General features: G+C 45.4%; 2 protein-coding genes across 2 annotated transcripts in view; both read right to left on the reverse strand.

The window, feature by feature from the left end:
• Positions 1-8236, reverse strand: part of smc3 (structural maintenance of chromosomes 3) — a 32457-nt gene extending 24221 nt beyond the window's left edge. The window contains exons 1-12 of the mRNA XM_030351348.1: positions 8037-8236; positions 7201-7276; positions 6912-6950; positions 6742-6809; positions 6307-6378; positions 5536-5615; positions 5351-5429; positions 3911-4028; positions 3532-3707; positions 2892-2972; positions 2320-2484; positions 477-598 (exon numbers count right to left, since the gene is read on the reverse strand). Of these exons, the coding sequence (XP_030207208.1) occupies positions 477-598; positions 2320-2484; positions 2892-2972; positions 3532-3707; positions 3911-4028; positions 5351-5429; positions 5536-5615; positions 6307-6378; positions 6742-6809; positions 6912-6950; positions 7201-7276; positions 8037-8051 (1091 nt within the window). The 5' untranslated portion in view covers positions 8052-8236. The remainder of the gene's footprint in view (positions 1-476; positions 599-2319; positions 2485-2891; positions 2973-3531; positions 3708-3910; positions 4029-5350; positions 5430-5535; positions 5616-6306; positions 6379-6741; positions 6810-6911; positions 6951-7200; positions 7277-8036) is intronic.
• An 862-nt stretch (positions 8237-9098) lies between these two features.
• Positions 9099-14957, reverse strand: dusp5 (dual specificity phosphatase 5). The gene is made up of 4 exons (XM_030352407.1): positions 14460-14957; positions 13537-13676; positions 12811-13030; positions 9099-9949 (listed from the first exon to the last, which is right to left on the reverse strand). Exons 1-4 carry the CDS (start codon positions 14821-14823, stop codon positions 9525-9527), a joined length of 1149 nt encoding a protein of 382 aa, XP_030208267.1. The 5' UTR covers positions 14824-14957; the 3' UTR covers positions 9099-9524.
• Between the last annotated feature and the right edge of the window lie 12475 nt (positions 14958-27432).

A 27432-nucleotide genomic window follows, 5' to 3' on the forward strand; every position in this document is an offset into this window, starting at 1 on the left:
AAAGACCTTTTTAATGACGACGTGTCTATTGTCCGTGTGTTAGGCCTGTGCGTGTGTGGTCCAGTCATTTACTGAAATAAGCAGTGAGAGGTTAGATAAAAGCACTATATAAATCCAAGGCCATTTACTGTTTAATAGCGTGCCGCTGTGCCTATCTTGGCAGATCCAATTACAGATCCATTTGCCAATGTTTAAAGAGACCTTTTCTCTTGTGGACATCAGGTCCGGTAACAATGTTTACCCATAATGTTGCATTGACAGAATTCCGGCCTGCCATTAGGTGTATTTGATTTATTGCAATGTATTTGAGGCGTGGACACTGTTTTGCAACCATTAAGGTCCCTGCAGTAGGACTGCTGTGCAGCACAACACTGCAGTCCTGTTGACATCTCTCTCCCAAGGTTATTCATTCCAAGTGGGCTGCGAATGAGTCATCTGGCACTAGGCGCTCAGGGGCGTGGGTGAGTCATCCCTACCTGGCAATGCCCCGCTCTTCCTTCTCCTTCACCATGTTGAACTTGGGCTCCGTCTCCTGCAGCTCCTTCTGCTTCTCCTCGATCTTCTCCAGCAGCTTCTGGCGCTCCTTCAGCAGACGTTTCTGGTGGGGAGAGATGAGCCAAGGATGGTTGGTCAGAGGATGGTTTTCTGGAAGTGTTTCAGGTAAACTCATGCAAGGTTTTCACCAGGCATGGAAAATGATTTCGCTTTCTGAAGAAGCTATTGATTTATGGAACTGAAAGGTTAATATTGTAGCATGCATTAAATACCTCACATAAATAGTTACTGTTGGTTCCATTGAGCTTTGTTGTAAGATTTAACACTAAACTATGATACATCAATAAACAAATGGTGGAGAATTGGGGTGTGGGATAATTCAAGAGGAAAAAAGGAATAGGAGAAATGTTGGTAAATTAGCAAAATATACCAAAACATGTTTCTCCATAATAATAAGGCGCAGGTCCAATCAAATATTCACAAAAAAGAATCACTCAACGAGCTACCGACAATACGGAATAGAGCCCGACCGATATATCGGTTGGCCGATTTGATCACAGATATATATCGGAGTATGAGTTTGCCGATATGAAAACTTTGGAGATGCTGACGATTTATATATATTATCACCTCTTTATGAATCCTCTACTGCGGTGGTTGAACCTCTAAACAGAGCACACATTGGTAAACACTCCCAACACTAACAGTTTTGCATCATGGTCTGTGTGAAGGTTCGTAGCTCCTCCCCACTCAGATAATTGGTTCCTTTAGCTCTGGGTTTTATTAGGAAGTTGCTGTGGCCCGAAGCATTAATGCAGTGTGAGCAGCAACCCCCAAGGAGCTGCACCAGCCCCATTAAGAATAAAGGCGGATTTATCTATAGTTTGATTATCGGCCGAAATATCGAAATCTGTAATTCTTTACTCACTAATATCAGCATCGGGCCCTAAAATCCAGTATCAGCCGGGCTCTCATTTTGATACGTCAAAGTCAGCCCTGTCATTTTGCTCTACAAGTACATTTCACAGTAAGCCGTCATCTTCTGAATTTGCACACATTATCCCAGCAGGCTGAGTTTTAAGATGCTGGTAGAGCTGAGTCATAAAAAGGAGGCGGCGGCAACCTTAAGTTTACCCTTAATAAGCACTGTTCAACCTCATTCACCGTCCACCATGATATGAGCTTTGGTAGAAACACTATGACGCGCGTCTACCCTCACCGTCCGTTGCCCTGCTCTTAGAGACCCTAGCTGCCCACGTCAGCACGGCCCAGGTGGGCCCCAGCTCAACAGGCAGGCCGCTCATCACAGTCCACATACAGGCAGAGCCAGTACACCATAATGATGTACGATTCATCCTGCTTCCACACACACCAACACACCCATGTTCACACACAAACACGCTCACACCGATGCACACACACACACACACCCATGCTCACACACACCCATGCTCTCACACACACACACACACACACACACACACACACACACACACACCATATGGAGGAAGCGCCATGCCAACTCTGAAATCCGCCAGCATGATGCATGGAGGAGAGCACATTTGCACATGAGCGTTCACCCTGTAATTTGGTGTAAACGAGTTGCAAATATGTCTAAGGGTCGGTCTCATTAATTATGTTATTATACAAGATTTGAGGGAACATTATCTAACTTCAGCTCAACAAGGCCGAGGGCACAAGAACAAAACCCTCTCCAAAAGGGAGAGCGAAGCGAAGGTAACGAGGCAGTGAAAGAAGAGTTGCTGGGGCGTCGCCAGTGCGGCGTCACGTGGGCCCTAGTGACGCAGACGGAGGCTCCCGTACCCTCTGCTCGCTGTTGCCTGCTGCCTCGTCCTGCAGGTCCTTGGTCTTCAGCTCCAGCTTGGTCCTCTGCTTGATCTGCTCCTGGCGCTCGGCCCCCAGCTGCTCCCGCTCCTCCCTCATGGCGGAGATCTTGGACTTGAGCTCGCGCACCACGCGCTCCGTCTCCTAGGGTTAGAAGAGCAACAGAAGGCCGATGGTCAGGCGGCGGTACGGTGAGGTCGGGTCATCCGGTTCTGTTGCTCAGTGGATGCAGACGTGGAATGCTTGGACATAAGGAGGTTTGGGCCGAAGAGCTAAAGGGAACACTTGAAGTGCCTGAAGGGAAGAAGGCCGTTTATATTGTGCTCAGTGTAACCACGGGTCATTCTGAACAAGGAAATTCTTGGGACAGGACAGCAAAAACTTAGAAAAATCGAATGATGGCAAAAAGAACTCTGCAAAGTAAATGTGAGAAATAACAGTAGCAGTGAATAAATATACATTTGATTCGCTCCATTATCGAATCGTACTTTTTTCTAAACCCAATATGATTCCTATTGAAGGAAGTGGGGAGAGGGTGAATCGTTCCTTACCTCCACTTTGTCCCGTGCGTCTTGCTGGGCGTCCCGCAGTTGTCTAGATTTGTCTCCACACGTCTCCCTCTTGCTGGACAACTGCAGGAACACAAGAGGAGATGAACACAAAGAAATCACACTGACTATCTGTGTCATTGTGTCATGTCTAGCTAGGTGGCAAAAAGATGACTGAATCATAATACAATCAAATGACTTGATTAGCACTAGACTGGTCACTGCAGCCGATATTGCAGCCTAGCACAAAAAAAACTAATAAGGTTAACTTCCAACAATCATGTATACATTAACATGCAATAATAGTTTTATGAAAGTAGGATGATTTCAAAGAGCTGTGCATGTTGACCTTCAGTCTTGATTTAGATGCAATCTATTTTATGCGATTTATTTCCAATCCATGGCAAAAACCTAACCGAGTGGGTTGAGTTCATTGTGCCTTCTTGTAAAACTAAATAAAAAAATATTTTAAAAAGGGAAAATTGACGTTGCGTATAGTGACTTTTCATGATGAAAATCATAAAATGTTGCGACATTGTGAAATATCGTGACATTGCGATGATCCTTGTCAGAAGGCATCGTTACATCCCGACTGACTAAAAACACCCTGCCCACTTCTGAGAGCACATTCACCCATCTTTACCTCGTCTAGTTTGGCCCGAGTCTCGTTGAGCTCTTGGTTGTAGATGGTGTACTCCAGGGCTCTCCTCATCTTGTCCCACTTCTGGTACTGAGCCAGCTCCTCCTTCTCGTCCTCCAGGGTGTGCAGGCGCTCCTCGATGTACTTCAGCAACTCATTAATCTTCTCTCGCTTTCCCTCTGAACACACACCCACACAGACTCATTATAGTAGATCTACATGGCTAGTACCAGCTGTACATTAGAAGGAGCCATCATTGCTTGTTTAACTTCCTTCCTTCCTGTATTAACTTTGAGCTCCATACATTTCCATGCAAAATGCATTCATGTCAAAAGGAAAAATGTGGCTGGTGGTGTGGTCGGTGATGGTGAATTGGTCCTACCCGTCTCTTTCATGAGCGAGATGCTCTCCTCTTTGCGTTCATCGTAAACTCTGGTCCCAGCTACCTCTCGGAGCAGCTTCAGGCGCTGAGAGTCAGGAGCTGTGGCCATTTGGTTGATCTATGTGCAGCACACAGATAATAGATTTACCCATAATAATGGCCACCGTCATTTCTGTCCATCGACAGAGAGAACTAGAAAATGCATTTCCTGAAGAATATGTAATATATGGTGTGTGTTGTAATACAAAGCGAGGTTGAAAATATGTTTTAATGAAGCCACAGCTTAAGACGTATAGAAATGTTGAATGGCTTAAATCAAGTGAAAAGATTTGAACAGTGTTTAAAAGTCTAGATGGAGTAAACAATGTAAACATGCAGATAAAAGTTTGAAATGGTTGAAGCGATCTTAAAGTTTAAACTATTTCACACATTTGAAAAGCCTCTAGGTGAAAATTGGGGGAAGTAGGGTCCCAAAGTTATTAGCCAATAAGAAAAGTGAGTGTGATAAGCCATTACAAGTCATTTGAAAATGTTCCGACATCAATAGTGATGTCACTAAGCTAGGTGTATGCTGGATAGATAAGCAACTTTTGCTACAGTCCACTGCAGGGATGGGCAACTGGCGGCCCGCGGCCCGCATGCCCACTCAGCCCGCACATAATTATAAAAAAAATAAATAATAATAATAATAATAATAATAATAATAATAATTGATCGAGTTACAGAAAACTCGTTCAAGAAAGATGAGAAGAATTCATAGAATTCAAAGGCAAACCCATGCGTCTAGTTTGCTTAGAAGCGATATCACTCATTAAAGATCCACTTAAGTCGCCACTACAACTACTACAACTGTTTGTTGGGTTTGAGTTCATTGAGTTGTTGCACTTAATGTTGGGCCACTGTTTTTCAGTTTTTTGACTTCATTGAATGATGATGTATGTGAGCCCTTTGCACTGATAAAAATACTGACCATTCATGTGGCTGTTTGAGCATGGAAAACATGAAATTAATGTATGTTGGTTCAATTAACATACCGTACATAGGTTATGATTCTGGACGATTTTTTAGGTAGTGGCCATCGCCAAAATGCACCAGAATACTGGAAATCATCGACCAAATTCAAAATTATGTAGCTTCTCTCAGCTCACGTTTAGTTGAAGTGTGCAGTCATGTGGCCCTCCGATGGTTATGATAAAAAATGTGGCCCTCTTTATCATGAAAGTTGCCCATCCCTGGTCCACTGGGTAGGATGGTAGATCGATCTTTCTAGAATACATCTAAGACGGAGGACACTCCCTCTCCCATTTGTGCAGTCACCAAGCCCCAGCGAAGGCAGATTTTCAAAATGGCTTGTAATTGCTAATCACACCTGCACCTGGGGATAAAATAGGGGCCCTATTAAGAGATTTAGCAGCAGGGGTGCTTTTTTGCCACTCTCACCTTTCCTTGCTTGACGATGTAGTAGGGGTTACTGCGGGAGAAGCCGGCACTCTCCAGGAGGTTCATGACGTCATTCTTACTGCAACGGCCACACACGTCACACGGTTAACTACATGGACTCACAGGGCCGATCAATGCCCGTCATTAAAGATACAGCGTTTTTTCCGGCAGCGAGCAGAACTTACGTGACCATCTTTTTGTCCAGAAAGTACTGGTCCTTCTTGGCGCCGATGACGCGGCGCAGGGATACTTCTTCTTTGTCAATCTGTCCAGAGCAGAGGGACCAATCATCAACAGGAGGAGAGGGGGGGGTGATTACGTCAGACCCACAGTAGACGGCGGGATTACAGTCACGTAAGCCAGGGAGGGTACAAACATCCTGCCATCACTACCGTTATGCAAGAACAATACAGAGCTGTTTACTGACTCAAACACCTGTTGAAAAACAAAATATAGGGCTTTTAACGTTTTAAAGCAAATAGTAAAGTGCTAGCATATCGATGTGAAACGTAACTGCCCAAAAAATATTTTATATTCAATTACTGCCAAGTCTGTTCACTAGATGCCACTCAATTCCACACGCCATACCTTTTATACCAATGTTGTGGACACAAAAATGATCAACAATCCATTCAATTACAGCTGAGTATTTTGGACCAGAATACGGCTACCGATCAGACAGACGTATTTTCTGGCAGCAGGGAAAGAGGGCACTTGCGCAACATAAGAGCCCCCCCAAAACATAAAGACCCACCACATAACATAATAAGCACAGCAAAAAACAAGATTAAATGTAATCACTAACACGAGTTTGACATTTTGTTGACCTCCACACAGCCCCACATAAAAAGAAACCCTATGCATTTCAATGTACCACTTTTGAGAACTGTATAGGGGCTTGACATTTTTTAATTTACAGATATATCTATTGTTTTAATAATGCAAGATATATTTACCGGTAGCCGATTGTCCGAGTTGTCAAAAATGATCTCCACAAAAGCAGAGATGACGCGAGGACCGGTACCCTCCTGGAGTTTGGAGAAAATACATTGTTTTCTTTAACATGGTGATTAATGCTGCAAATACAACTTATAAACTGTAATGATATAGATATATAGCTAGAGATGGATCATTGTAGACAATGTTAACAACAATTTATAAAAATTTATATTTTCTATTTATTGTATTGTTTATTGTTTTTGAATGCTAAAAATGCCAAATATCCCCTTACTTCCACTCCAAAACAAAACAACATTAGGCATGTTTATACAAACATTATGGAAGGCAAGCCAACAAAGGTCTTATTTAATATCGGCCAACACAACAAATGTGTAACATTGTACTATAAACAGAACAATATATCTATTGAACGCTTAATACTGTGTACTTACGTGGAGTAGGGCCAATCGCTGTTCTGGGCGAAGGTGGCTGAATTCATCGCTGAGCACAAACTGAATTGCTATAGAAAACAAAATGGATTTGGAGACAACATTTAGCTAATGATGGATACATTGCCAACTACACAAAAAAGACATGTATTGATGTGTGGCATAATACACACCGTAGAAGAAGTTACTTTTCCCGGATCCATTTCTTCCAACTGTTAAAAGACAGAAGAGACAATTCAGAAAAGCAGAATAATTTCACAATATGATTAGAACATTGCTTTGCATTTCCATATTGGAAATCAACTTTTTGGAGGCTATGATACAGTTTTAGACATTGGAAAACCCCAAGAGGTAGACAATAATGCAACAATACATTGGTGTCGAATACAGTTGCAATGGAGATTTGAGTCATTGAAGTCCTAAAGCTTGATTACAACATTGTTTACAACCAGTTCAACTCACCAATGACATTATGTTTGGGACTGAAGGGATCTACCACCGTTTGGTCCCTGTAACTTCGGAACCCCTGGATGATGACCTGCAGAACAATTCACAGAGGTATTAAGTTCAAGGCTTGGAGTCTGGACGCTTAATGAGACCCTCAGACAAGATATCTCCCCGTTTCCACCTGAGACACGACAAAGTTAGACTCAAGTCTAACTTCAGTCTGAACGTGACATGACTGGTGTGTCTCAAAGGATCTACTACGGTTAAGAAGTCATTTGTGGGATGATTATGGAGGCAATGTGCTGTCACTGTAATGGACAGAACACACACACACACACACACACACACACACACACACACACACACACACACACACACACACACACACACACACGTCACACGTTGAGTACGTCGGTTCGTTCATAGGATAACGCTTGGACAATGTTGAAAGCTAGACGACTGATGCATTCTTTATCATGTACACAATAATGTAGGCCATCAATTGTGCCCTTTATCTCCATTTATTATCGGTGTGGTGATGGTATCGGTGGATAAATAACCATAACAATCCACCTGTTTGCACTGCCAGGGCCACTCTGAACGCTCGCGATCGGACCTAGCTAACCCGCGAGAGGGGGCGGGCAGTTCAAAGCGATGCTAGCCCGTTAGCCTAGCTTAGCCCTAAAAGCATGCTACTTTTGTATACCAATGTGGGAGCAGACTTACATCGTAGATCTAAAGCGATACAGAGTTAGGGAGAAACGTGTGTCTAACCATACAGAAACATTGCAAGAAAAAGAGCAATACAATGAGCCGAGCTAACAGTCTGTCTGCAGCTAGCTTTAGCTTACCTGTTTGATATACATTGTCCTCTAGGTAGAAACTCCTGTTCCAACTTGGAGATAAACTCCCTTCTTCTCGAAAGGGAGAAGGGGGATAACGTAGTTGTCCAAAATTGATCGCAATTAACAGTAATAGCCGTCCTAAAAATACGGAATTATTTGGGTCAGGCAGAATAACATGGAAAATGGCGTCGGGGGCGGGATGAGGTGGAATATACCACTTTCTGTATCGTACGTGGATCAAATAAAATTATAAAATATATGATGACTTAGCGAACCATATTCATAAAGAACTTAATGTATGTTTTTATATTTCCATTTGGATGTTTTTACCTATTTTTTTGATGTAATACATTTAAGCATATTAGGTTAGGTTTTTAATCCAGTTGGTACAGACCCAGTGAGGGAGAGCGCAGGGCGCCAAGAGTGACCGGCGAGTGAAAGAAAAAAAACAGGTCTTCAGAATGACATCCGGCCTCGAGAACTTAACAATTCTGATGAAAGTTTTCGGTCATTCATTTGGGATGTATACATTTGATTAATATAGGTTTTTAAAAAAACAACTAATAGTTTGAAAGTGTAATCGAAAATGTGAGGATCTACCCCCATTGTATTCTGTTAACGTTAGTCTTTGGTAAAATAAAAATAAAACTACCCTGCTCTATAGTTGTATAAATCTGCAATCAGGATCATTTCAAACAGACATATTCGTAATATTTGATGTTATATACTACTACTACTGCTACTACTGACCCTTTCCTGCACTTTCCCATGCTCAAAACCCACTTGTTACTAAGCCGTCAAGCTACAAGGTCACTGCAGGTGTCACTGTTGCTTCACCTTTTTCATTGTTATTTAAACCAGAGAATGTCTAAAATGCCCGTAGACGGGCTCTGTCTTAACCAATTTTTCTGAAAAACATACTATGGCACTACAGTGTATTTTAGAAGAGAGGAAATGTAGGCAGTTGGGTAGCCTCATGGTCCAAACAACCAAGAATAACGGAAATCCGTTTCATGTTGCATGTTGCAAATTGTATATAATGCAGGCTATAAAACAGATAGAAACAACTTTTAAACTGTGGTACATTGTTTTTATTGACAACCACATTTGTTGAGAAAAGTAGGACAGACAGACAATAATTATCAAATAAATTATGTTCAAATACCAGGCTGGCTGTATCAATAAGCAAATAACAAGTACAATATCAACCTAAGGCATGTATATTGCAGTTCAACGCTGTGCTCTCTCACTCAAAACGACAGAAGACAAGCCAGCAGCATCCATGGCTGTGGCCGACAGACTTCATAGACTTAAATACTATAACCGTGACATTTCTGTGTCCTTCAGTGATCATCCAGTCCTCTGACTTTGCTGGTGCGAACAGCAGACAAACACACACAAAGCGTCGACACGTGTATTTTAGTTTTTCGTCCCCGTCGTTTTTTCAAGTAAGACTATAAGCAAGAATCACAGTTCTCGTGTTTGTGTGTACTATTAAGGCAGTGCTGTTATCGGGCTCAGGTTGAACTGGCGGTGTCCCGGGGTCTGAAGGGGCGGCGGCAGCGGGGCCAGGAACGAGGTAGGAAGGCTGAACGTCGCGGAGGACGGCTCAAAGTTCTGGACGGTGAACTCGCTGGTGAAGAAGGACGCCGACTCCAGCGCGCAGGGCGTGGCCGGCTCCGGCGTGGCCACGACGTGGACCGGGGCGGAGGAAAGGACCTCCGACTCGAACTGCAGGAGCTGACCCATGAAGCTGAAGTTGGGCGAGACGAGGGCCCGACACTGTTTGATGACGTCGAAGGCTTCGTCCAGCTGCAGCCGCTGGGTCCTCATGATGTAGGCCATGCAGATGGTGGGCGAGCGAGAGATGCCTGCCTCACAGTGAACCAGGACCTTGCCGCCCGATTGCTTCACACGATCTGGAACCACAAAAGAGGACAAAGAAGGGACACGTCAATAAAAAAATGGTTTTGGTTGATGACACAGAGTTTCGATTCAGCATATGCATCATCACTGATGTACCAGGATCTGAGGTTTCACTATCAGCAGCAGAGCTAATCAACTGATAACGAAAAACGCTCGTAACAATGACGTTACGGAAACTGCAGCGTTGGATGACGATGATTCATCACAAAATTGAGTATATTTCAGTCCATGTGACTGGCATTTATAGCAGAGGACAGAGTGTGGTAAAAATATATCACGGACTGTATGTACTGACTGAGTGTGAATTTGTGAGGTTATAATTGTACCCGTTGTGTAAGGTAAACCCGGTGACAGAGAGCTATCAACCAAAACGGCTCTCACACAAGATATCAAAATACATTTACACGCTTCAAATGCAACAATTCTTCCGTATCACCCGGACCCGGGTCCTTGTACAATTATTCCATTCATGTCTCATATCCTATATAGGAACGGACATGAAGTAATAGGATCTGGCTTGTTGGTAAACACACACACTGTGCTCCACTCCTCGGGGGCTGGGATGAGTCACCACAGCTGTACATGAGACCACTCTCCTGCCACGCCTCAGTGGGGGTGCTGCTAGGTACACTGTGTTACAGAGCCCTGTGTGTGTGTGTGTGTGTGTGTGTGTGTGTGTGTGTGTGTGTGTGTGTGTGTGTGTGTGTGTGTGTGTGTGTGTGCGTGTGTGTGTGTGTGTGTGTGTGTGAAAAAGAAAAAGATTCACGCATGCTGTCTGTATATCAAACACCACCCGCCCTCCTACACCTATCACGATGCCCTGCTTACACCGTCACCGCGTGTGCCTACACAACTCCTCTCTGTCTGTGTCCTTTTCTTTTCCTACGCTTTTATTTTCCTGCTGGGCTCCTGTTCATGCGCCCACTTTGCCGACATGTGTTTGTCCTAAATCTCCAAGATGTACAAACTGTTCTACTACACCTTCATGCCAGCTCTCAAACCCAATACCAAAATCGAGCATCCAACAAGACATCCAAGACACACATTAAAAAAAACGTGTCCGGGATGTCTAAATGCAGAGGTTCATTCGAGATGCACTAACGCAATAAGAATATACCCATTCATTCGACGATGTGGGGTTCTAAACGACCCCACGCGGGTCTTCTCATTATGTGCGACTGCTGACCAAGGGGAACCTACAACCTCTAAATGGCCTGCAGGGCTGGGGGTGATGATAATAGGCAGCAATGGCTTCTGACAGCGGAGGAGGAAAACACAGCACATGAATGAATCATGACAGTGGCATCTGGAGAGGAGAGGAGGGGAGGGGAGGGGAGGGAAGGGGAGGGGGCAGTGAGGCCAGGAGAGAATGATGAAGGACGTGGGTTGACCTAACGACCTTCCTTGAAACGAGGGAACCTCATTGGTTGGAGACGTATTGTCATGAAGTCAATGTCGTCACTCCTCTTTGTGGACGAACGACAACAGACCCCCACCCCACAGCACTCACACTGACAGGCACTCATACCAGCTCACGCATTACACACACACACGCATACATATCTGCTGTAAGAGTTTCCTGATTATAGATAGATTTTCCATCCGTCCAGCAGCGCTGGCATGGATTTGGTCTAATCACGATTAACAGCTTTCAGAGGCCCTTCCTGTGCGATGGCTAAACCTGCTGCGAGAACCTATTGAATGCCTTATGTAATGATGTTGGCTGACATCGAGGTGCCCTGCATGTAGGTGGGCTAAACAAACCAAACCAATAATAGCAGCCCACCCAATGGAGGTCAGTCCAACACTCCCGTGGGCGAGCGCCGTCTACTGCTGCAACGGTCTATAAATAGCCACGAGAGCATTGTGTGTGTATATATATATATATATATTGAAAAAAATAATCCACCATTACCCAACACCTCACTTCTCTCTCTCTCTTTCGCTATCTCTCCCTCGCTTTTTTGGTGGTCTCTCTGTATGTGTGTGACAGATTCTCTCCCTCAAATCCGTGTACGAATCACATTGGGGCCACCGGAGCAGCCACCCAGCTTCCTCTGAAGACATCCCGTCCTATCCTTTTTCTTGTAAACAACAAGAGTGTGTGTGCTTGTGTGTTGGATTAGCCAGCCATTACTAACTACTCATTAGTGTTTGTCACGCTGGCAGGCCACGCCCTAGCAGGGTAAAGCCACAGAGATTAGGCGTGGGAGGCGATGACAGCATCGTCTTAATTTTTTAAACCTAAGAAGATGTGTTATGTGGGGGGTGGGGGGTGGGGGGGTGAGGGCAGGGGGAAGGGGGGCTTCCCTCTGAAAAGAACCAGATTGCTGGGTCGAGAGGCGGCAGGATTGAGGGCGGGGGGGGGGAAGAGGTAGACTGATTAATGCCGACTCTCTGTGTGTCCGTCCTCTGTCTCTACTTTGGAACAAGCCGTTTTCAGACGGTGTAGGTGTTTACAAAGGGGAGAGAGACACACACACACACACACACACACACACACACACACACACACACACACACACACACACACACACACACACACACACACACACACACACACACACACACACACACACACACCCGTGTCTCCGTTTGTTTGCACCGTTGTATAACCCTGCTCAGTAAGTCTGTGTAAAGCTGTTGATCCTCTGTGCACTTTTAATTGGCAGGGTTCTTATGTGGCGTCTTACGTGGCTCAGTGGTGTGACTCACACACCGAGCGCGGCCTACTTCCCCCAAAAGGTGTTGCTTGACCGAAACCAGGACTTGAGAGTAGTGGTTCAGGACAGAACCCCCTTCCCGATCGAGGAGCGACGTGTGAGCGTTGAGTGTGCTCGAGCCCTCGACTCACCAATGAATTCGATGGCCTCCTGGAAGTGGGAGCTGATGTCGGCCATGTGATTGTCTTCCACGGGGATCCATTTGTAGTCAAAGTGTTCCTTGGTGGGCTGTAGCTCCCGGCGGGACACGTTGAGCAAGGCCGTTATGCGAAGGTCGCTGAGATAGTCCTGCCTGGATGCGTGGTAGGCACTGCCGAGGTAGAGAAAAGGCAGGATCTCCGCGGGTTTACCCTGAGACAGAGGGAGGGGGGGGGGGGGGGGGGGAGAGAGACGGGTGAGTCTGACGGTTCCATGGTGAAATAGACGCCGCAAATGCTAATTCTCTGACCTCCCTTCAGATAGTCAAAGCACCCCCCCCTCCCCTCCATCCCAACAGCCAATACACCTGACTGCGTTACGGCCGATTCTAGTCAAAACTATTTGGCCGTGAAGGCAGGAGAGAGGTCAGAGCAGAGGTTTATCGGCATAGCATTGGATCTTATCTGCCCAGATAAGAGGAACCTCTCTTTATTTTCTAAACAGAGAAAAAATATGGATGATAGTTCAGTAATCTAGTCAAATTGGCCAATAACGTATGGGTGGGATATTTGTAAAAGAGAGGTCGCAAACAGATGTAAGGAATGATTAGATGTTATTATTTATAGGCTACAAGATTTAAATAATGTCGTGATGATTAGAAAAAGATAACCAACAAAAAAAAAAAAAAAGCAATCCGTTCGTGCAATCTGGTGTCATACCTGATCATAGTCTGGTTTGAGGAAGGAGAGCGGATCACAGCGCCTGAGGGGTCGTTTCTCTTGTTCAGTGTCGATCTGGACGACGGTTTTCACATCGTTACAAAGTTCTGGATGATTAGACTGGAAGTTCTCATATCCACCTGTAAAAGGGGGAAAAACGGTGATTAATTTCAGTGAATCTGATTATAGTTGTATAGGTGTGTGTATGCCTATTCCTCCGTTTTCACACATGAAATTGGGAAACCATTAAAGAGACGGTGGATTGTTTGTAATTACGCATATCAATGCGTAATTAATCGTGGTTAGCGTCGACCACTAATTCGTTTAGGCCAATATCCTGATGTCTGAGGAGGTGACAGACGGAAATAATTGTGTGGTGGAGGTTTGAGCAGGGGGTTTGGTAGGATGTATAATTCAGTTCTCCTTTCGGTGGTGGTTTTTCAGATAAGATTATTCTACCACACATTGAATCCTCTGACTCAGCCCTTACAGACACCATATCGCCCTGTCCACATCGGGGACCCATGCCTTCTCTGACGTTTATGGATAAAAATAACAATAACCATGTGTCAATTAAAATATTATCGTGGAATCAACACTGTGTATGTGTGTGTAGGCCTACGTTTGTGATATTTGAAGGAAAACAATGAAGGATAAAAAAAAAAAATAACATTCTCACATGGGTATGGGTATGAATTTGATTGTTTTGGGTACTTGCTACTTCTAAATATATAGCATATAGGACTGTATTATATTCAAAATATATTCTAGGCGGATATAATTGACATTGGATTGACATTTTTAGGTTACAGCCTTATAGTGTGTGTACCAAACCCAAAATAAATATGAAGCCTGGAAGCGTTTGTTTTTTGTTCTTCATAAGGTCGGAACATAACAAAAAATTGACCCTAAAAGGTTCTTACCTTTCAGGAAACATATGTTTGCTCCACTGGCTAGATGTGAAAGGGTATTAAGGACGATCTGTGCAATGCTGTCCTTCTTCAGTTTTTGCCAATGAGGTGTCCGCTCATCCAGAACTATGACCGCCGATATGCTCCCCTCCCGGAGCCGTAGAAGAGCTCTCTCATCGGGGATGACAAACTGAACGGGCGCATGCCCTCCTCTACACCTCCGGACGACTACCGAATTCAAGTTGACGTTCAAAGAACCTTTGATGTTAGAGTTCGTGAATTCAAAGTAAGGTCGGCAGTCCACGACGAGAAAGCTTCCAGATTCCTTCCTTAGGATCTTTTTCAGACGCCGGCAGTCTATGCTTGAGACTTTCATGTTGACCGCTGAGTGGTTGTTGTTTTGTTATTATTGCCTGAAGAATTAACTGAGAGTCTAACCGAGCGGTGCGGCCGAGCTGTGTGTGAGCCCTGCGTCCTGTCTGCTTCTACATTTCCTCTGAGGGGATTCCGTCCGAGGAGTTTTAAGTGAATGGGACCTCCGGAGCGTGACGTCACGAACCATATACGGACACCGGTGTGAAACGACAGCCAAGCGCGCCGACCCACACTGGTGTTGCTGCGCTGTGTTGCTCCTCCCTCCCTCGTCTCGGTAAATAGTTCATGTTTTAATCAACTGTTACTCATATGCCGCTATCGTTTCGCTTCATAACCTTTTTTCGTTTTACGTTTCCTTCTTCGATAAAAATGAATATTATAGTAATCGGGGAGCAAATGGTATCGATCTCTTCAAAAACACGAATGGGGAAACCCGTGCAAATGACAACAACATTAACTCTCGGTCCCATGGAGAGCAGCAACATTCTACCGGTTGACGGTTGGACCTTATCTCTCAAATGACCCTATCGGTTTAAAGGTCACACTGCAATCCCACATAGACACAATTCAAATACACAGATCAATACGAATCTATCCATAATAAACTGCTTTGGGCATGTGTGCATGGATGCATCCGTTTATGTAAATATAACTTGTTATTTGAAGAGTGTGAAGGTGTCAATATTGCACTCTATCTTTGCACTGCCGAGCGTTTGACTAACAAGTTCAACAGGTATGCAAAAAAAAAAGAGGACTAAAGAAGGAAAGAAAGATATGGTAAATAGCAGTGATAAGGACATTCTGTTCAAAGGATGAGATAGAGCAAGAGAGGGCACTAGTCTAGAGAGAGAGGGAGAGGGGGGAGGGAAGGGATCGAGGGGGAGAGATAGAGACACACAGATGACAGGAAGGATAAACAACAGACTCCCATCTCCACAGATACCGCCTGCAAGCGTGTGTGTGTGTGTGTGTGTATGTGTGTGTGTGTGTGTGTGTGTGTGTGTGTGTGTGTGTGTGTGTGTGTGTGTGTGTGTGTGTGTGTGTGTGTGTGTGTGTGTGTGTGTGTGTGTTTAGGTACATGTGTGGGTGGGTATCTCTGTATATATGGCTAGGAAGACAGCCAGGTAGGTAGGTAGATAGACAGGAGAGCGGTCTCATGTACAGCTGTGCGTGATTGTTTGGGGTCCAGTGTGTGGAAAAAGGGGAAGGGTGTGTGTGTGCGTGTGTCTGTCGGTTTACCAACAAACAAGATACAATACGTTTCTATTCCTGTGTCTATTTCTAGAAGAGGACGGTATGAATTTGTCTGTCTCCACATATGAATGTGTGTGTCTCTACAAAGGAGGACCTTATGAATGGGGGATTGTTTTTTCTCTGCTCCATTCATCATATTATTGTATTGTTTAATCATAATTCTGAACGAAGGCATGCATACATCTGTGCAAGCAAACAAACATACATACATACGTACGTATTAAATACAAACATATTTACTTGCATACATACGTTGTAGGGATGGCTACGGTAAGGGGCATGGATGTATAGCTAGAGTGAGCCACATGGCTGATGTGATATATGATGGTAATGGTAAGGTAAACAACATGGGGGGGCTTTCTTTGAGCAGGTAAAGGAAGTGCAGATGAATGGAGGGGCTGGGGATTATAGACACAGAAGGCAGCATGCCATATGGGCTAGTCTAATCTGGAGCTGTGACTTCATTCTGGCTGCATTGGAGACCCCCCCCCCCCCTCCCAGCCCCAACAACACTGGAGCAACCACAGTCAGTCAGTCAGTCAGTCAGTCAGTCAGTCAGTAAGTCAGTCAGCAGGTCTCTCTCTCTCTCTCTCTCTCTCTCTCTCTCTCTCTCTCTCTCTCTCTCTCTCTCTCCCTCTCTCTCTCTCTCTCTCTCTCTCTCTCTCTCTCTCTCGCTCTCTCTCTCTCTCTCTCTCTCTCTCTCTCCTAAAGTCATTTGCTTATCAGGTGTCCACATACCAAGGCGGTAGATGTTATTAATGGGTTGCAAGATTCACTGCCGTTCCAGTGAAACATCTTATGAAGAGCATTCAGTGTAGGAATCACAACAGTGCTATACCATCGTAACTGGGGGGTTTTCAAATCAGTTCGGTAAACAAGCCACGTAACTAATATTCAGGAACCGCCTATCCTCAGAAGAAGTCCCCCTTTCACCAGAATTTATAAAAAGAACCGAAACAATGCGTCGTCCTCGCCTAAACATCTCCCTCCCCCTCACTCCCCCCCATCTCTCCCCATCTCTCCTTCTCCCTCCCTGTCTCTTCCCCTCACTCCCCCTCCGTCTCTCCCCGTCACTTCCCCCCTCTCGCCCCCTGCATCTCTCCCCCTCCCTCCCCCTCCCTCTAGCTCACTCCCCCTCCGTCCCTCCCTGTCTCTTTTCCTCACTCCCACTCCGTCTCTCATCTTATCTCCCTCTATCTCCCACTCCCTTTCCATCTTTCCCCCTCACTCCCCCTCCCTCGCTCCCCTCCGTCCCCCCTCTCTCTCCCCCTCCGTCCCCCCTCTCTCTTCCCCTCACTCCCCCCTCTCTCCCCCTCCCCCCCCCCTCTCTCCCCCTCCCCCTCACTGTAGCACCGCCAAACAGGTGCTTCCTGGTGTGCTGACAGAGAGACAAGATGCCCACAGCATTACGCTGGTTCCTTAGAATAGTGTGTGAAAACAAAACTGCTTCACTTCTTCTTCACCACTCAACTCGGTTGACCGCTGAGGGCGATTTGTTGAAGTTCACCGTTCTGTTTTGTAAACTGTTTGGAAGAGTGATTTGTTTCCAGGTAAAGACTCACTAGATTAAGACAATACGGAGTCACGCTCGCTTCCCTGGCAGAGAACAAGCTGGCTAATGGTTAACACAGAAAACAGGCGAAAAAGGAATTTGAACGAAAATGTATAAGTCGCTAAGGACACGGTTATACAGATCTGTTTTTGAGTTTGTGACATTAAATTTTAATATGTAACCCTATTATATCTTGTGTAATATTTAGCTAGAATAGGTATAATCTATAACCTCAGCTCATGTTTCAACCCATTTCATTACTCCTTTCATAAACCAAAAAGCCTTTTTCTGCATGTCTCTTAGTTATAATAATACTGTTTTTACGAACTATCCAACATCTATTTGAATCTGGGACTTAGTTTAGCCTCCCAAAAAGGTTATAATTCTAACCGACACTTATTACAGTTATGATATTATCTGAGGCACTGCAACTGTCTGTCGTATAGCCCAAGTGTTGGAAAATGCTGACATTTATTCGAACAGGCAGACCATTATGAAACAGAAACTTTTGGTGTCACTGGGTTCAAACAAGGATGAGACACACGCAAACACACACACACACACACACACACACGCATATGAACACACACACACAAACGCATATGAACACACACGCACACACACACACACACACACACTGCTCCAGGGGTCTGACTCACCTCCACCCAAGGCCCAAGAGTCCCAATACTTCCAGGCAAAATAACACTTAGAGAGAAAGAGCAAGATAGAGAGACATTAAGATGACCCAATGAGAGAGAGAGAGAGAGAGAGAGAGAGAGAGAGAGAGAGAGAGAGAGAGAGAGAGAGAGAGAGAGAGAGAGAGAGAGAGAGAGAGAGAGAGAGAGAGAGAGAGAGGGAGAGAGACCTGGACAGACCCTAACGCTATGAAGAACAAATAAAGCTTCCAATCGAATTCAACGTAAAAAAAAAAAAAAGCTACAGGCAGCACATATACCTTTAATCTGCATGTAGCTTTGTACACTCAGAGAACTGTATTTCTTACAATTTTGGAAAAAAGTTGCACAGAATACCGATTACGTAAGATAAATAGCTACTGATCACGAGTGAGGAGCTTCTCAATATTTGGTTAAGGTGTGGATGCAGCTGTTTGTGTGTGTGTACGCTTGCTTGTGTATGTGTGTGTTTGCGTGTGCGCGTGCGCGTGCGCACGTTTGTGGAGTGGCAGGGTAGTGCCTGGCTGGCCTGAGTCTAACAAATCAAAAATAATATCGAAAGTGTGGCAGACAAGCTCAGATCTCGGTGAACTGGGAGTTATACACCATATAGACTGGCCACATGGATTCATTTTTTAAAGAAAGAGGAAACAAGGCGTATTACCACCCCTCGAAGGTGTTTATCTCTGGCTCTGTTCCCCCCCCTCGCCCCTGTTCTGCCATAACATAGAAGGACTGCTGGGTCCGAGATTTGAGTGTGCTTAATCTGTACAAATACCAGAATCCCTTCCCCTCGATTTCAAATGCAGAATGTGTTTTCTCCTCCAATATTTGCAACAGCACAGCATCGAGGACATAAAGAATCTCGAGTACTAGTATTTATACCTTGAGGTACCAGCCAGCAGACCCACTCAAGCCTCTCCTAGGCAGCAATTCATTTTGCTCAGTTGGACAAACACTATGGCGGTCTAGTTAAAGGAATAAAACATCTCTATCATGACATTGAAGACATTGTTAAGCTAATTAAACCCCTTGGAGGACATTAGCGAAGGTTGGTTGAGAACATATGGCGCTTTTCTTTTCAGCCACTGTATAGCTCCACTGAGACCAAACTCAAATAATGGGCTTAGCTCCACAGCACACGAGCGGTCCATCAGTGTAAAGGAGAGAGCCTCTTTTATTTACTCTCACTTACTCCCATTTTGGTTTTCCCCATTTGCGACAAAACATTATGAATAATTAAAGCACACAATAGGCTTCCGTCCAGGATTACAATGTGAAGGGAGATTACTTTCCTTTTAAAAGGAAGCTATGAAAGACAAATGAGTCAAGGGCCTCATATTCAACAAGCAAAGAGGAATTAAACACCGCCTTTGTGAGGCGGACTTGGTAATTCCCTTTGTGTGTCTCCGCATTTTCACTTCCACTGCCTTTCTGTGAAACAGGTGATGCCTTTATTCAAACAACATTTGATCGGATGTTAGGCACACCACACATCCCCGTCCACTGCAAGCAAATATAAACGTCCAGAAATGTGGAAAGCTTGAGGTGTTGACCGGTCAGGCACAGGCGAAACCTTACATATTCTCTTATAATAACACCATGTCCTGCATATAAAACGGAGATGCGCCCCCGTAGTGTTCTGTGCTGCTCCCCTCCAGTGATTGTGTACGTGGCGTGCTTTCCCTGGGACTCATACCTCCTTCCGTTCAGACGGATGGTTCACAGCTTGTTACGGGGAAAGGAAAGTTAGTGCTGACTACAAATTCGGTGGAAGAATCAAGCACTTCCCCGAGAATAAACAGACTTTTGCCTCTTTAAGTTCTTTGCTCTGAGGAGGTAATAAATATCATTCTGAGCCTCGTGGTGAGTAAACCTCTGGATTATCTTCTGTGGGGATTTAGTGAGTGAAGCAAGTTCAGATCAAGAAGGAATAGAAGTAAAGGCTTAGTAACTATTGTCAAGAGCTAAAAGTTAAGACAGACAGCTATGTTTCCAAAGTGACGTTGCAATAATAATAGATACTTTGTGTCCATCATAATCGAACTTGAGTTCAAATGAGTTAAACCACAATGTTCAAGGTTTGTAGCATTTAAAAAACCTGTGAGAAAGGCTTGATCGTGCACAGAGTCAAATAAGATTACTCTATGAGGTCACTCTATCGCATCCCCAAAAGCAGGACACCAGAATGACACACTGGCAACAAAACCTTCATCCTCAGCATTTCCTCACAAGTAGTGTAAGCAAGCCGGCCTTTGTTGTACTGGAGGAAGTACGTTCCCCTGCAGCCTCAGACATTCCTCCAAACAATGTGAAGTTATTCTCTGCAGCGATGTGTGCTTGTGTTTCCAATATGCAACTTAACTAGAAGTTATGAGTTCTGAAACAGTAAAAGTATTGAAATACGTGCCTACTAGGGTAATTCGATGTGCCCTTCTTCTTGAACATTGCGTAAGACGGAAGCACAAAATCCTTTAAGGTTTTCTAATCTAATGAAGCGACACAATTAAAAAAAACCTTGGGAGAGAGATACGGTTTTACTGTTTGAGTCGTTCCACATGCGATGGCTAGATTAGCTCAAAGGAACATGTAATGATCTTTATTAGGAAATAAGATCAGGCTGGTTAGAGAGTTAATAGAATAAGAAATACTTCAGATATAAGTCCTGAAAAGTATTGCGGCAAAAAGCCTGCAAGCCATTAATACACCAAAATACTGAGAATCGCCCATGTTTACTAGAGACGTATGAAAAAAAAGCAAATCTGTTGATTTGCTGTTGAATCAAAACCAATGAATGAATGTATTGTGTCCTATGAAATCTAATATTACGGCTTTTTACAAAGACAAATATAGACCTATGAGCTGAAGCCCGAAATACAACCATTTAATCAATCACGCTGGAATGCCTCACAATGTTCCCTCATTATCTGTTGTCGTGCGCAAAAGGGAAGGAAAATAACCTGTTATAATGCTTTCACATTAACGTTAGTTCCTCTGGGAAGTGGCTCTTTGCGTGTAAATACTACAAAACAGGAATTTGGATTTCACCTACATTCAAAAGCGACCCATGATGTAATGATTGCAGGAGTCAGCACATTCACAGAGCCTATCATATAGGAACAAACCACTGTGACCTTCAACAGAAACCATGGCAGGAATCCCCAGGAGACAGAGATAAAAGAGGATTTGATGCACCTCCACCATGAACCAAAGATACCTAGCCCCCTATACCGCCCTTCTCTCTCGCCCTCGTCCCCTCTTCATCTGTCTGGCGACCCCCACCCCCAAACCGCCTCAGCGCTGCGCACGCCTTCCTTCATCCCTTCTCCTCGTCCTCCCCTGCCACCCCCGCTCCTACCTCTGTGTGGGAGTCATGAGGGCAAATCCTCTCAACGGGAATTACATTCTGTCCATCTCGTACAGATTTGAAGATTATTCTCTAATCGGGCCGACACAGACGCAGACACACGCGCATACATACACACACACACAAACACACAGACACACACCCGCACACATACACACACACACACACAAACACACACACACATGCACACACATGCGCGGGGGCGGAGGGCTGTTGACTGTTGACGTCATGCGACACACACACACACACACACACGTTCTGATGGAGGGAATGTGAATGTGTGTTTGAGAGTACTGTGGAGTGGAGGGTTTGCCATGCTGATGGAGGTGTGACTGGGGAAGGCATGATGGATCTCGGGCTCACACCCCCTACAACACCATCAGCGATGAGGTCGCCCCCCCCCCCCCCCCCCCCCCCCCGAGATGGATTCCAGAGCTAGCATGGAAAGATTAGACGATCAGGATCACCAACTCTTTCTGCACAACAGCGCACATGCGATGAGGCCGCACTGTACACATAGCCGCCGCCGCCGCCACGGCAGACGCAAACACACACACACACACAGACACAGACACACAAACACAGCACAAACACAACTCTGCGCTGCTGGGGAGCAGCGCAGAGTTGTGTTTGTGTTGTGTTTGTGTGTTTGCGTCTTCATGTGTGTGTTTGCGTCTGCCGTGGCAGCGGCAAGTATGTGCTATGTGTATAAGTAGGGTGGAGATGCAGAAGGTGATGGAGGGTAGGTGGTGGATGTTGGGACTCCCTGCCGGCAGGCCATAGGGGGGTCAGCTGCTAGCTGACATTTCCTATTTTCTCTGCCTTGCTTAAACGATCTCTCGCAAGAGGCAAGAGGGGAAAAAAAAGAAGCAAGAGTCTGCGGGATGAGTCACCGAAGCGGCAGCCTATCACGGACGAGTGGCTCCATAACAGCAGGGAGGGGACAGGGTGTGATTTCTGCCATATTGGCAAGGATATCACTTTCCAGGCATGCACCTCATACTTACCACCTACACACACACACACACACACACACACACACACACACACACACACACACACACACACACACACACACACACACACACACACACACACACACACACACACACACACACACACACACACCTGTACAAATGCGAAGAAGACGCAGAAGCAGTGTGAAAGAACAAATCCGCTTTCCCACCCCTTCCTCCGAGCGCAAAGCCCGATGCTAACTTGAGCTTGATGGGCAGTTGTTCTAGCTCTCTGTGGAATGTGTGTACGTAAGTGTGTGCGTGTGCGTGATTGTGTGTGTGGGTGTGTTTGTCAAAATAGTGTTACCGCACAGGAACAACTAACAGAATGGATGATATAACAACTCTCTCACATTAGGTTACGCTGGAGGTATAAATAGGGTTTAACAATCGCCATCTTTTTTGTTATAAAGCCAATGACATGATTCAGACAAATGTACAAAAAGGCAATAACATCAAAATCAACTGCACATCACAACATCCATAATCCTGCAAAACAATGTGATCCATTTGAATATGGGGCAGAGAGATGGTGTTCAAAAAAAAGGGTTTATTCTAGTGAGAGATAGAGAGCAAGACAGAACGAAAACCAGAGAAAACACAAAACCAGAGAGCAGAATAACGAAAAAGGAGACTTGATGGCAATATGGATTTGGAGCACCGTGCAAAGGGCATCTCTTCTCTACGCCAGGCAGAACTTACAGCCGCCAGAGAGAGATGGGGAGAGATGGTGATCAAAGATCAAGATGACTCACTGCCTCGCTCAGAGTCGCTCAGAGAGTGATATGATGAGGATCACTGGCTCATCGGGGAGCGTCACACACACACACACACACAAGCACACCACACACACACACACACACACGCACACACACACACACACACACACACACACACACACACACACACACACACACACACACACACACACACACACACACACACACACACAAACACAAAAAAACACACACACACACACACACACACCACTTGATCTATCAATTAAACAAGTATTTAAATAAAATTATCATTACATTTTCCCCACTTCATTAGGAAGGCTTGTAGTGCCTCTCAGTATGTTTAAGAAATGCTCCAAATAAACCCAGGCTCATTCGGATCGACCTCCTTGTGCTCCCTGCCTGCGTTCCTTTAAGCCTCCTCAAATTGCCCCAACAGTGATTCAATCTCCACCGATCCCCTCGGCATCTGTTGATCCAGCAGCCCGAGGTCGGAGGGAGGGATTTGGTTATCTGGCCTCTTGACGCCCTTCCTTTGCATACCACTAGCAGCAGGTTGGTAAAACCCCTAAGCACCTTGATACTGGGTGGGGATGGCTGGCGGTGGTGGGGATGGTGGTAGTGGCACCAGAGAGTCTGTTGGTTTAGGAAGAGAGATCAATGCAGTGGAAATGAGCCTGCCCTACCTGAATCCAATCAGGCCAGTGGGTCCCTGTGATCAGGAAGCCCTAATGGGGGAGAGGGCGGATGTGAGGGGAGGGGTGGGGGAGGCAGACGTCTCCGTGGCGGGGAGGAGGGGGGGGAGACGGGTGGGGTTATATGTGGGTGCAATGCAGCCACTTCCACCTCCGTCCCCCCAGATAGCATCAAGGAACGGTTAGGTAGGCAGAGGAAGGAAGAGGAGAGGACGGTTGTTAGACACTCGCTATGGGGAGGTGGAGTTTTATTGTGGTTACTTAGCTCTGTTTGCATTGGTTATCTAAAGTGTTTGAGGAGATAGCGTGCAATGAGAGCGAGCTCACAGGCATCCCGCTTAGTAATCATGATGTGGTTGAGCACTCATTTCTGTGCTCCACTGCTCCATGCCATAGACACAACCTTTTTTTGTTCAATTTGAATTAATTGAAGAAACAAAATGCATATTTTTATGTTTTTGTGAAAACGTGTTGAGCCAGTCTTGGTCATGGAGTGTTCGCAGCATCAGACCCAACGCACCGTGAAGCGGCGTGACGTGACATATGACTGCGTGGACCCTCTCCCTTTGTACATTCACTCAATTCATTCATATATTCATGCCATGAATGAACGCTGCATGACTGGCCGGCGATGTGAATGAACACTGTAATTCCCCAGACGACATCAAACACGGTAAACACACTCACACACGTATCGCCTGCCGCTTCTTGACACACACTGCTTGTGCAATTGGCCCTCCTGATAGCTCCCTTTTCTCTCTCTGCACGTAATGCTTTTCAAAGGAGCGAGAAGCCAGGTGAGCCAGCTCACTCACCCGAGGGAGAGGGCTTGATTGTATCCCTCAATTTATTTACACTCAAAAGAATAGAACAGGCATCACGACTACGGCTCTTGAGCCGGTGCAGATAAGTGCGTGATTATGCTAACGGAGGAAGAGTTAATGTGCGCGTGTTCGTGCGCTGATCACGTGCGCATCAGCAAGACAGCAAGCCTCGAAATTCTAGCACCATGCTGAGCAAATATGCAAATACACAGTGCTAAGCAAGGTCACGACGGAAAACTAGTTTCTCTATCAAACGGATCGCTGAGGGGAAAAAACCTGTGGGCAGTGTAGCTTTTGAAAACCAAGGAATGAAAAGGTGGAGCATGAGTCACTGACACACACTGACACATTCCCAACAAGCTCAGGAACATTATTCATCTTGATTTTTCAATTTTTTTTTAATCTAATCTCTTGCCAGTCATCATCACCACCCCTCCCCCACCGTAGGCTTCATAACCTGACACTCAAATAACGTTCAAAGAACAAACGTTCAAATAACAATTCATCCGTTCACGTCGAATCCCATCCGACCGCTCTCCTCTCACTCAAATTCCCGTGTGTCCCTATCTCCAAAACACCACCGGCCTGTCGGTCTACATCCTTCCCCACACACACACACATAAACCCCCTTCCAACCACTTCTCACTCGACCCCCTCCACCACATCCATGTTTCGTTTCGTTCTTCGTACGCCAGCATCACTCTTTTGTTGCAGACCTTTGGTGAGCCGTGGGGGACTGGTGACTCACACGCAGCGCCACCCTCTCCTGCCAATCACCCGCTCATTAGCAGCCGCCATCTTCAGCACGCTAATGACACCTCGCTGGTGATGCGTCTGAGGAGGAAGAGGAGGAGGAGATGGAGGAGGAGGAGGAGGAGGAGGAGGTGGTCCCGTACTCTGTACCTTTCATTGGTCTGATTGCTGGGGAGGGTGAGCACAGGGGTGGTGGTGGTGGTGGTGGTGGTGTTGTGAGGGGGGGGGGGGGGGGGGGGGGGGGGAAGGGGTGCTGTTTTTTCTTTTTGTTCACCTTACACTAACGAGGGCTGTTGGCACGCAGAGACGAAGAGGTGGAGGAGAGGTGTGGAGAGGGAGAGAGGGGGAGGAGGAGGAGGAAGAGGAAGAGGAGGAGAGGTGTGGAGAGGGAGAGAGGAGGAGGGGTGTAGGGAGGAAGAGAGGAGGAGTTGGAGGAGGAGGAGAGGGAGAGAGGAGCAGGCAATGGAGGAGTGCTTCTCTCTCTAACCAGAATAATGTCTTCCCTTCCTTCCCACCAAATAATAATAATAATAATAATTAGTAAACATAATAATCCGATATTTGTATTAATAAATGAATTAATAAAATGTCCCCTAATGCGTCGGCACGTTTTGTGGATTCAGCACCATAAAGTCCCCTGGTTAAACAGTGCGGTGAAACTGCATCCACGGGCCCCCGTTTCCTGTTGACCACGGCGCGTTTCCTGCCGCGGCGTCAGGAGACAGCAGGAAGAGACCAGAGTGACACACAGCTAGTCATGCATTTCCTGTACTGAAAGGAACGTTCTTGTAGCTTCTTTAGTCTTTAGCTTATTTTAAGGTCCCAGGCAGAGGCCTCGAACCTCGTGGAGACTAACAGAATCCTCCACACCACTCTCGACGTGCGGTGAAACGTGTCACCTTCTTGGTAGGCGTGCTACTCTACGACGAACGTCCTTCATGTGTCTATCACATCCTATTCATTCATGTACTTGTGGCGTAACCGGTGTCTTTCGGGGGAAATCTGACAGTTAAGGGGCCCAAGATATAAAGGGGGGTTTCCATCTCTCTTGTTCTAAATATAAACTGTACATACTTGAAAATGAGTTTCAAACCATTCAACACAAACCTATCTGTTGTATGTTACGTGTAGGCCAAACGGCAATGAAAGCTGAGAGACTGATCTAGAGGCTGATTAGCCCCTTGTCTAACCCTTTAAAAGCCTCTGGGAAATCCACCAGCCACAGATAATATCACTGAGCAGGGGTATTTCCTAAAGGGGATATGATCATTACAACTGTGCAACTGTGATTGTAAGTGTCAAATTTGGCTGCTATGTTTGCTGATGCGATATAGTTAGGATATGATTCATGGAACATACATATGATACAATAAGGGTTCATTCAATAACCATTAATTATCCGTAGTTGATGCAATGATAAACATTATTATAGCATTATCATAGGGGTTAGGGTTAAGGTTAGGTTAAAGGCTAGGGTTACTGAGTAAGGGTTTACCCTAACCCTATTAATAATGAATTGCTTAATGTATAAATTAATATCTTAGTTAACCTGAAAATAATTAGAAAACATGAACAACAAGTGTAAATGATTACAAGACCATAAGTTAACTGTTAAGTGACTGTTCATTGGTTGATAATGTCCCCATATTGTGTGAGTAAATCTTGACTTGAATGCAGCTCATACCAAGTTTATTTTCAGAGGATAAAGCGAAGTAGTGAAAGTATAACATAGTAACAT

Source organism: Gadus morhua, chromosome 3, assembly GCF_902167405.1.
Source record: "Gadus morhua chromosome 3, gadMor3.0, whole genome shotgun sequence".
NCBI lineage: Eukaryota > Metazoa > Chordata > Actinopteri > Gadiformes > Gadidae > Gadus > Gadus morhua.

What these genes read in the sequence shown, in the direction of transcription:
- dusp5 (XM_030352407.1), bottom strand. Translation starts at nt 14,823, where the DNA reads ATGAAAGTCTCAAGCATAGACTGCCGGCGTCTGAAAAAGATCCTAAGG. An exon ending in AAACATATGTTTCCTGAAAG is followed by an intron (nt 13,677 to 14,459) that starts GTAAGAACCTTT and finishes CCCCTTTTACAG; the next exon opens with GTGGATATGAGAACTTCCAG. An exon ending in GGAGGCCATCGAATTCATTG is followed by an intron (nt 9,950 to 12,810) that starts GTGAGTCGAGGG and finishes TTGTGGTTCCAG; the next exon opens with ATCGTGTGAAGCAATCGGGC.